At 42.8% G+C, this 12,176-nt stretch overlaps 1 protein-coding gene across 1 annotated transcript in view; it reads right to left on the bottom strand.

The window, feature by feature from the left end:
- Nucleotides 1-12,176, bottom strand: part of LOC145393576 (glutamate receptor 1-like) — a 732,257-nt gene that overhangs the window by 33,044 nt on the left and 687,037 nt on the right. Inside the window, exon 10 of the mRNA XM_080267710.1 lies at nt 65-175. Coding sequence (XP_080123836.1) covers nt 65-175 — 111 coding nt within the window. The remainder of the gene's footprint in view (nt 1-64; nt 176-12,176) is intronic.

Genomic DNA, 12,176 nt, shown 5'->3' with positions numbered 1-12,176 from the left:
TCACTTAAAATATCGCTTAAATCTGGAGGTCGGCAGAGAGAGAGAGAGAGAGAGGTACACGCACCAATATAGACGTAACGATGTAAGATCTGTCAGCCATCACCAGGTCAGTCATGTGGCTCGTGTACTTGACCGCCACTGTTTCCAGCCCTCGGGTGTCGCTCCACGTCCCGATCTGAAAGAGAAAGAAAATATGAGAATAAATGAATGAATGAACTATCTGCCGCCAGGAAACAAAAGCCATGTGACATTAAGGTAGAAAATTATAACGGCAGAGAGGAAACTGGTAATTTTAAAGGTTAACTACGGATATATACGACAAACGAAGAACATGAGTAATTAAGAACTGGATAGGATATTAATGTGACTGTGTAATGGTATAAGACGTGTAACAGATAAAGAGAGAGATTAAAACACACACACACACACACACACACACACACACACACACACACACACACACAGCCATTTGTCCGGGTTGCTCCTCAGGTGGATGATAAGTGCTCTTGTTGCTTCCGCAGACGATTTTATTCAGCTTAATACAGACTCTTCGAACTTAATGGATTCTATCGCATAAACCCTTCACGAACCCCTTCCTTCCTCGAGGCCCATCCTTGGCTGGAGAATATTGTCTTTCCGTCTCTCAACGTAAGTAATGTCTGTGTGGAAGAAGCACCTTGACCTCTGTGTAACTCTGCCGCCTCCTCCTCCAGTCCTTTTCTCCATCCATCCCTGTCTCTATCCTTCTCCTTCTTATCCTAATCTTTAGTCCTCTCAAACAACTCTCTTCCACTCCTCTCAACCTTCACATGCGTTCGTCCAACAAGGATGCGTAAATTGCGGACAAGTGATTATCCAGGCGTAATAAGCAAAATAAATCACTAAGATACAGGTGCTTGAGAGCCACCTAAGCTGACGAGAATACCACCTTACGGGTTGCAATGTGGGTAGCCGAGGAGGCTTCGTTGCATCTCCTCATTAACGATTTATTTTGCATATTACGACTGAACATTTGCCTGTATGCTTTTTACATCGCTAACATATCGACATAGTTTGTATCAACAAAAAAAATGAGAATATCGAGGCGTAGTGTGCAGCATAAGTAGCTAAAACAGAAGTGCCAGGAAGTGACCGTGACCACTTAAAATACAGCCTTAGACCTCCTGACTGACATGTTTCTAAGAGGTGAATAAAATCGCCTGTATTACGCTTGAAGAAACCAATTACTTTGTTACTTGGAGAAAATGTTATTCGTGACAGATTTTAACAGTTTTGATGAACTACTTTTCCCTCGTGTACAGCTGACCTACTTAATCCCGTGACGATCCTATTTATTTTAAGCTACATCTGTACAAATTTATACAACTTTGGACGGAGATGTAGGAGTCAAAGGGTTAACTAAGGCTGTCTAAATCCTCAAGTAAAAAGTCTCACCTATACTGAATAAAATAATTTAGTTAGAAAAGATAAAATAAAAAAGGTCACGGGAATGAAGGTGGCACGTAAACCACCTGTCGCAGGGGAAATATAATGCAAAGTAGTGAATGACGGGGAAAGGGATGACGCCGTGACTTTTATCTTGTCATATCATTGGGCTGAATTTCCTTGCACGTCTTCCTTAGCGATTTAATTTTGGACATGGCTGGTTAATGCCCTTTTGTACGTTATTTATGCAGAGTATGGTGATATTAAATGTTTTATGTAACACGACATGGTCAGTAATGTGTAACAAACAAAAAAAGTTGCTTAGAAAAATGTGTTAGGGAGCTTCCTTAGCCGACAAGAATACGGACTTAAGTGGCTTTGGCCAGTTCGTGACACCTCTCCTTAGCTACTTATTCTGCCCATTAAAAAAAAAAAAAAAAAAAAGACCCCAATATCCTCCTGACTGTTACTGATGCCAACTATGTCGATATAAAAACGATATATGTGGCGTACAAAGATAAATCGCTGAGGAAGAGGAGCTACGAAGCCTCCTGTGCTACCCAGAATACAGACCTAAGTCCATAATAGCATAAAGTGAAGAGAGTGGCCGGAGTTGGTGAATGGGAGAATTATACAGAAGGTTGTGTTGGCGGAGAGAGACACAGACCCGTTGACAAGACCCGGGTTCATGTTGGTGCTGGGACAAACCATGATGCTGGGGGTCTGTATTCAGCTGGCATCTTAACTCTCAGGCTCTATGACTCACTCCTAGCTCAGTAAAGACGTCTGGCATTGGCTGAAATAATAATGGTTGTCCCGAGCATGCGAGAGTGAAGAGTGGAAGGACTCCATAACATATTGCTATTTCCACACATCTCTCTCACTAGCCTATATCTATCTATTTTTCTCTCTACCAATTGATCAGTCTACCTGTCTATTTATTTATCTATTTACCAATTTATCCATCTACCTGTCTATCTATCTATCTATCTATATATCTACCACTTTAATCATCTACCTGTCTATCAATCTATCTGACGAGGGTTAACTAATTTGGAGGACAGAGAGGACTCCATAACATTTTACTGAGTATTGTCAAAGACTCTCTCTCTCTCTCTACTGTATATCCACATCTATTTCAAGAGTAAACTAATTTGCAGGGCAGACACGACTTCATAACATTTTACTATTTTCACAGATCTCTATCTCTCTATCTAAACATACACACATTAGACTTCTGTCCTATGTTGAATAGTGTCGGCTGGTGGCAAGGAAAGCAAAAACACATCACCGTACAAAAAGATATAATCGGAATTTCTCATAAATCCTTTGCCATGAGAGGTCCATCAAAATACCGGTACAATAAGTCGCCTGGTGGTGGCAAGAGTTAAATAAGGAAATACGGTATACGGTGTGAAAGGGGCTAAAAATGTCGCCAGGAATGGAAGGGAACGACTGACGCAATGACCACCTCGGCACGACATAATTCTGAGCACGACCCCTGACGACACGCTGCTAAATTCACGACGACAGCTGAGTGGGGAGGGGGGAGGTGGAGGCAGACAAGGATGGGACGATGGAATGACTGTGAAGGAGGAAGATGGACAGAAAGAGACGGAGGAGGAAGAGGAGGATAGAATGGCAGTGTAAACAGAAAACCCAAGAAAAAACAACAAAACTCCGGTAAAACTTACAATTAACAGTGAACGAGTAATAATTTACAGCCTACATGAGCAAGAAAAATGGAAACCTTTGTGAGTCACACCCACCCCAAGTAGGCTATCCACCACGTCAGCACATCCCAGGGAGTGTTCTTTGTCTCTGCGCACATTCAGGACGCATCCCAAGCATCTCAGACACACACCAGACGTACAAGCACACCAGATAAGCTACCATTACCCACTCTATCCCCCATGAGAGAGAGAGAGAGAGAGAGAGAGAGTCATCCTTCAGGAAGGTACAGTGACGCAGTGAGTAACAGTAAGGGACACACGTTGGATTTGGCCGTCCGTACTATTTAGGGTAGGAACTTATAAGAACATGAACATAAACTGTTGAAAAAAATGGCACTTTTATGGAAATAAGGAAAAACGTGAAATGCAGAATTAAATTATAAAAAACAAAAAGGAAGAGTGAACGAAACAAAAAAAAATACAAAATGAAAAATTTTTCAACAAACAATTGGCGCACAAATAATAAAAAAATCATAAAACAGGGGAATAGGAAGTATGAAGACAGCAAAACAAATTACGAACATAAAGAATTTAAAAACAGACACCACAAATAATGCGATGAATAAACAATTATGTAATAAAACTTAAAAAACAAAAATTACGTACCTGGTAAGAAACCTGAAAACAGTTAAAAAACTGAAGACAAAGACCCCATCAAAAGACACACACACACACACACACACACACACACACACACACACACACACACACACACACACACACACACACAAAGGCATCCTCAAAGACAACACCGGTGAGTGAATCTAATAAAACCAAACACGAACTGACACATACAAAGAAACTAGAACAATGAAAAACACCAAACATCAGAACGGAAAACTCAAGTCAGCCTACGAGTAAAGCCCGATGAATAACATTTGAGAATAGACGAAGCCACGATCAAATACAAAACTATGAAAAATACATAAAACGGTATTTTGGAAAGAACCAAAAACTGTCAGCCTGAACGTACAGCTCAGTGAATGACTGTGATAAGTATAAAATTATTCATGAATTACAGCACAAAAAGGTACGAAGAAAATCGGAAAAAAAAAAAACTAAGAATATTGAACCACTAAAAAAAAAAAAAAAAAGAGAGAAAAAAAAAAAAAACTACCAGCTGAGGAGGCAGTAAAAGTCATCAAAACCAAAGTCAGTCTAAATCCTGTGAACGACAATGAAAAAATGAATATAAATATTCTAAAGAATATAATAAAGAAGTAATATAACACTAGGCATGGGGGAAATACAAGCAAGAAAATATAAAGAAAAGTCAACCAAAAACGAAAAGAAAATTAATATCAGCCTGAAGGTTAAGCCCTGTGAACGACAATAACAGAGTGAGTAGCAGGGACGTGACGCGAAACTCTGGACCAAAAATACACTAAACACCAACTAAAATACACACACACACACACACACACACACACACACACACACACACACACACAAAGAATAACACCCAACAAAAACATTCAAACATCAGAGTCAGGCAAGAGTTAAAGCGTGTTGTAGCTGTTTGTTATTGCTGCAACCACAGGCTCTTCTGAATATGAATTAGGCGAACTGCAGGCTGAATCTGCGCAGCTCGCCATCCTGCCAGCAGAGGACAGAGAAGGAGTTAAGGATCGTGTGTATATTTAGGCGGCGGAGCCGACTATATCGGTGCCACCACGAGCAGGCGTCCCTCACCAGCCTTGTGAAAGATAAAAATAGATTCTAAGCGACCAAAACAGAAGTATAAACTATCCAAAGGAAACTCCCAAGTAACACAGAAAATTACAATAAAAACGAAAAAAAAAAAACGATAAAAAATGCCAACAAAACCACAACATAAATAAGGAAAAATACAAGCATAACCACGATACAAACGAAGAAAACGGAAATAAAATCCCGATTAAACGAAGAAAAGCGCAAACAAAACCAAGAGTAAACGGAAAATAAAGAAAAAACGAAAAAAACGATGCTAAACAAAACCACGATTAAAACGAGGAAAAATACAACCAAAATAAAAACAGAGAGAAATAAAACCACGGTAAAAACGATGAAAAATAAAACCACGATAAAAATGAAGAAAAATAAAACCACGAAAAAAACGATGAAAAACAAACAAAACCACGAAAAAAAAGAAGAAAAAGCAACAACACCAACAAACTACAAAAACACGATAAACCGGAGAAAAAACAAACAAAACCGCGATAGAAACGAAGAAAAACAAATACGAGCAAAAATGATTCTGCTTCACGTAATTTCTCTATGAAGACCAATAATACTTCCTAAGCGACCACGATGGAGCATAAACGACCGAACCTCCCGAAAAAAAGGATAAAAACCGATAACGTGGGTGATTAATAACACTTAAGATGGAGGGAGAGAGGGAGGCTGGGACGGAGAAAAGGAGGGAGGCTAAGGGGAAAAGGCAGGCAGAAGGGAAGGAGAGGAGGTTGGAATGGAAGGATGTAGGGAGGTTTGGAGGAAAGCTAGGATGGAGGGAGGGAGGAAGAGGGGGAAGCTAGAAGGGAGAGAGGGAGGGAGGCTAACAGAGGTAGAAGGAAAGGAGGTTGGAAGATAACAGAGCTGGAAGGAGTATAACAAAGCTGGAAGGAGAGGGGAAGGGAGGATAACAGGGCTGGAGGGAGAGATGGAGGAAGGATAACAGGGCTGGAGGGGAAGAGGAAGGCTTGCAAGGAGAGAGGATGGATACCGATGAGGGAGAGGGGGATGCTGGCAGGGAGAGAGAAAAGAAAGGCAAATGAGAGAGGGACAGAGAAGCTGAAAGGAATGGAGGAGGGAGATGTACGGGGTGGGAGGAAAGAAGGAAGGAAGGAAAGGGGAAGGCTGGCAAGGAAGGAAAAGAAAGGGAGGAGAAAGAAAGAGGGATGGAAGGTGCAAGGGATGGAATGAGGCTGGGTGGGTGGGAGATGGGAGGAGAGGAGGTAAGACTAGTAGGCGTAGACTGAGAGAAGAGAGGAAGAGGGAAGAGAGGAACGGAGAGGAAGGTGAAATACAAGTTAGAGGAGAGGGAAAGAAGGCTGGAGTAGAGGAAGGAAAGGCGGGAGGAGGAGGGATGACTGTGAGAGAGGGAGAAGGGAAGGACGGAAGGTAGGAGGAAATGGGAAAGAGAAAATGATTGCCAACAGTGGAGAGTAGTAGGGTGGATGGATGAGTGACGTGGATGGGGAGTGGCTGGGTACTGTGAATGGGGAATGGGTAGATGGATGAGTATTGTGAGTGGGGAATGGGTAGGTGGATAAGTATTGTGAATGGCGGAGCTTTTGGGTGGATAAGAAGTGGGTGTGTGGATGGGTGGACGAATGGAATCGATGAAAAGAGTGTCTGTGGATGGGTGGTGTGGATGGGAGCTGGGTAGATGGATGGGTGAAATGGATGGGGAAGGGGTGGATGGAGAGATGGGGAGTGGGTGGATGGATGGACTGAAGGTGTTACTGTGCCAAACACAGAAATATAGCAGTAAATAGGAGATGCTCCAAGCCCGAGGAGAATACAGGCCTGGGTGAGCTTTGGATGTGAATTAGTGGAACGGAGAGCTCTGAGGCTGACTGGCATGGATTTAATACGGAGGCAATGGTAATCAGTGGACAGGAGAGCTCTGATGTTGGTTGGCAGGGACCTCAAAGGTAGGCTGAGGTGAAATAGTTAAAGAGCTCTAAAGATAAATAAGTAGGTGGCTTTTGGAAATAGACAGGTGGGTAGGTGAGTGATTTCTGAATGTGCTGTGTGTGAGTGAATTTTGAAGTTTGTTGACAGAGTTTAACACCTTCAATCCGCACCATATTTTTTCGCATTAATCCTATAACCAGTTCGTTTTGCTAAGAAGAGCTTATCAAACTGATGTAGTTAAATTACAGCCTTCATAAACCCCTTCTCTACTAAACATCCTTTCTAAGCTTAATGAAATTGCCTAAAGGTAGGAAATTATAACAAGAGAACACATTACTGGATTATAAGGGGGACAGGTGAATGTGTGTGAGTGAATGTGAACGTGTATGAGTGAATGAACTTTAGAGATGAATACTGAGATGGTCTCTATCGATGGGTAAGCTTGTGGTTGAGCTTTGGAAAGAGTGAATGGATGATTTGTGGTTCTGGGCAGTAAGCATCTTAAAATACGTGAATGTGTCAAATTATAATAGCCAGTTTGCTTTCATCTGACAGAACTGAGTCACTCTCATATATCACATATTAAATTGCGGTGCCTTGAAATTAGCGACTCTTAGTTATGAGGTAGGAAGGAGTCTCCTTGTTAACTAGTCAAATTTATACTCCAATTCAACTTCACCTAATCATCAACTGACCTGAGAGGGGTTATGGATATTGGTCAGGTATAAAAAAAAAACAAAAAACAAAAACAAATACTGAGTCTATAGGTGGGCTCTGGAGGTTGTTACGGGGGAGGGGGGTATGAGGGAGGGCGGCTTGGGAGGAGATCAGGGGTGTCCTTGGTGTGTTGTGGGTGTGAATAACGACGCCTAAGGAGTCAATACAGCGCCACTTCTCAATATTGTGGCTTGGGGACCAGCTGGGGGTAAAGCCGTGTATATTAATAGTGTAGAAGGAAAATGCCAGCTCACATCCATCAAGTCAGGTTACACTCCACTCCCATCCCCCTCTCTCTCTCTCTCTCTCTCTCTCTCTCTCTCTCTCTCTCTCTCTCTCCCATAATATGCGGACATGCAAATATTATCGGTTTATAAATGAGGGGGTCCAGGTCGGGCAAGATTTGTTGTACCCTAATAAAAACACCATTTCATTGTACAGTCATTATTCTTCCATGCACCATCACCATAACTCTCCTCCTCCTCCCCCTTGTCTCCATCATCACTGCTCAACTTCATGATGATCATCACCATTAATTTTAACATCACCATAATCATACTAGCATCACCATCACCTTCACCACTGTCATCCCCTCATCCTCAGTTTTTCTTCCTCCCTTCACCAAAGTAAATTTCTCGATATTCCCATTCATCCCCAGATCCCTCTCTCATTCCTCTCACTCCTGCCATTCTTCACACGATCCATCTATCTTGCCCTCTTCCTCCTCCTCCTCCTCCTGTTCTTCCTCTTCCTCCTTGTCACGAGTCGGCTAGTGACATTGGCTTTTGTGGGAAACCACGAACTCAAATGGAATCCCAGTTTATCGTTCAGTAACCGCTCATTCAGACGGGAGCCTTTTCAAATCAATTTTTCATTGTCATACGTGATCGTCTTTGTGTGAGACATTAGCGCTTCTGCTGAGCTATTTGTTTTGGGCACGTTTCGCTCACTCAACCGTTAAAAAAATGCGGCCTAGTGCTCCCTTTTCTTTCCCACGAGTTACTCAGTCAAGTGTTTGCTGTGACGGAGAGAGGTTCTGTGCTCCAGCAGTGGAGAGTGAGAGGTCAGCTAGCACCCAGACTCCACTAGACTACAGTTCTCCAGGCTCCCACCCTTCTTTGGGTGATACACCACATTCATTGACCAGTATTTCCTTTTTGTATTTTTCTAGGTTTAAGAGTTTAGTTAAGTGTGCTGTTTCCTTACATGCTAGCCAGCTGCGCCGCATGTTGTTTTTTTTAGGCGTAAGAATTTAGCTTTGGAGTGAGTGAGTGAGCACGATCTATTTATTTAAATTCATTTTGAGATGTAACATTAAATTTATTTTGTAATCAATAAATTTAACAGTTCTTTTTCTTGAGCTTAATGTAATGTAAACTATTGTTTCATTTCTCCGCAATTAAGCTTATTTCTCTTATAGCTCCTAGCTTGCATAAACGTTTGCCATTCATAACTGGTACTTAGGCCAGTCTTGTTGTATTAAGTCAAGAATCCGTTGTGCCTTCTAGGAGTTAAGCACCAGCAAGAACCTGATACTATTATTAGTATTAGTTATTTATTGTCAGGGGTGAAGTAACTTTCTCCAGAGGCTAACAGTACTAATAAACAGCAATTGAGTAATCAGTCTCTGCTGTGTACTGTTGAGAAAGTTTATAAATTCTCGTTCTGAGAAAATCGGCGAAGCAAGCCGGTATAAAGTAATCACTGCTTGATGTAGCAAGACAATTCATTGTCCCTGCTGTTCAGTAATATTTAACATTATCAAACAATATTTTCATTTATTATAAAAACCCCGTGACACTCCTCCTCCTCGCCCTTTTCCTTTTTCGCCTCCTCCCCTGTCCTCCATCCCTCCTCTCTCCCTTTCTCTTTCCTCTATCCTGTTCCTTCACCTGTCCTTTCATCCCTCTTCCCTTCCTCTCGATCCCTCCGTTCTTCAATCCCTTCTCTCCTCTCGATCCCTCCATCCTACCATCATTTCTCCTGTCCTCTCGATCCTTCTGTCCTTCCATCCTTTCTCCGCTCCTCTCCATCCCTCCTCTGCATTCCTCCTCTTTTCCTCTCCATCCCTTAGTCCTTCCATCCCTCTTCCTCTCCTTTCCATCCCTTCGTTCTTCCATTCCTCCTCTCCTCTCCATCCCTCCGTCCTTCCATCAACACTCATCTCCTTCCCATTCTCCTTCCATCCCTCCGTTTCGCCAAGAGTTCGAAGCATTAAATATATTCCTTCCTTTCATCTTTGCCAGCTCAGTTCGTAGTACAAACTGGTCCACTCCATCGAGCGATTTCTCGTGTGTTGCGGGAACGGCTGTCAGCGTTATTAATCTGCATCATTTTTCCATTTCTCACTCTCACTGCCACACCTACACCCACACCAGCAAACTAAGCCGTCCCCATGACACGCATGGTACTGCAAGGCGAGTTTCTAGTGCAGTGCTATTTATACGGGATAACCTGTATATAATATTGCCACATAATATACTTCCTGATGCTGATGACATGGCAAGCGTTTGGGAAGTGTCCACGGATATAGTTCTTTTTGAAATACAAGATGACTTTCTCGAAATGGCTGGCAGCTGCTGCACTTAGCAATCTGGCACTTTGTGAATTTCAACGTTTAAGCTTAACTGTGAAATAGGCCGCATGCAAAAGTGTAACTATGGTGCGGTATGGTCAACTTGCTCCCACCAGACGGAACTGAATCACACCCACATTCTGAATACTACGTAGTGGCGGCATGACATTCGGTGAGCCCCAGTTATGATGTAGGATTGGGTCTTCTTGGTTACGAGTCAAACTAGTCCTTCAGTCTGATCACAACAGGCCATCACCGAGTTGGAATGGGTTAGGGATCCATGTACCTCTCATGCTCTTGAAGAGGGACAATAAGAGGTCTAGGAACTTTCTATTTCAGCTTTCAGAGAATAACGCACAGTATTTGTGTGTACATGTTTACTATCACTGGTGACCTAAAATGACCTCCAACCGGTTACCTCAAATGGCCTCGGAGTCAACCTCACATAGCCTATGTCCGAAATGGAGGTCATGTGAGTCTCCATGCCAAAAATTGGGCTGCAGGGGTACCCGGCGTTGCCAGGCCAAAAAAGCGAAAACTCAACCGGTGACCTCAAATGCCCCAGATCTGAATTTTGACCCCCCTAAAACCTTCCTTGGGTCATAAGGATTCCAAATACGTAGGGTAAGGCCAGGTAAAATGAAAATTGGGGGCGCAGTTCGTGGACACAAACAGATAGACAGAAAGTGCCCTTTATGTTGTAGATAATGTAGTGTTGTAGCACACACACACACACACACACACACACACACACACACACACACACACACACACACAGGGAAAGTGTCCAGGAGGCAAAATGGCCGAGCTCTCTATGCAACAGCCTCCAACATGTTTGCCACCATCCACCCCTTCTTTTCTACTTTTATCACCATCTCTACCATCATCACCAGCAACTCCACCACCACCACCAAGAACACCATCACCATTTGCTAGTTAATCATGACTATCAACTCCCTAACCATTAACATTACCACTTATGCTTCCTCCATCAATAACATTAACACTACCCCAATTCCTACCACCACTTCCACTACTACCATTACTACTAGTACTGCTACCATTTCCATACTAACGCCCTGCACACCACTACCATCATCGCTTACCACTGTCACCATCCTTATCACTACCACCATCCACACCTATACCACCAACCTAACTAGCATCATGCAACACCATCATTACATCTACCACTACACCAAATATTTCCGATTCCCCCTCCACCACAACCGAGTTTCACACCATTACCCCTTTCCTTATCACCTTAACCATACCCACCAGCCACCAACACATTTACTAATAAAACCACTACCACCCTCCCCCGACCAACCACCACCACCTTTCCTATCATCTGGCCACATCACGCCACAAATATTGCTATACTATGCTTCCATCACCACCACAATCCCCCTCCCCTTCCTCCCTCAGCATCTCCAGGATGACGTATGATCCCCGTCTCTCTTCCCAGTTCATATTCATTGGGCGTTACCTAACACCATGAATCATCCAATCCCACACCAATCACCACACACTCACACCACACCCACACCATGCACTCAACACCATTTCACTCCGCACAGTCTTTTTATTTACCAAAATTACACACACACACACACACACATACACAACTTATGTAACTGTATCGCCTCCACTTCGATCGGGATAGGCCGGTCCTGCAGTGGGCACTCAAAAGGCTGGTGATGATGATGAATATATATATATATATATATATATATATATATATATATTCATCATCATCACCAGCCTTTTGAGTGTCCACTGCAGGACCGGCCTATCCCGATCGAAGTGGAGGCGATACAGCCTATGTATCTCAACCAAGTGACTTAGGCTGTCTGGTAGGCATTGTATGTAGGGTGAGAAGTGCTTGTAAGTGTAATTGTAGTGTTGGAGTGGCTTTGGATGTGTGTGTAGTCTGTGAACCAAGTGTAATCAGCCCGCGCAAGCCGACTGGGTGCAAGCATACTTCAAAGTATGCGACACTGGTTCACCCACAGCACTCCTTATGTCCCCAAAGCATATATATATATATATATATATTGTTACATAGCCTATGATTTCATCATCCTTTGTATAATTCTAACGTA

This window comes from Coenobita brevimanus, chromosome 1, assembly GCF_032717465.1.
Source record: "Coenobita brevimanus isolate Jiangsu-jjx chromosome 1, ASM3271746v2, whole genome shotgun sequence".
Lineage (NCBI taxonomy): Eukaryota > Metazoa > Arthropoda > Malacostraca > Decapoda > Coenobitidae > Coenobita > Coenobita brevimanus.
This window is presented reverse-complemented; position numbering and strand designations above follow the sequence as displayed.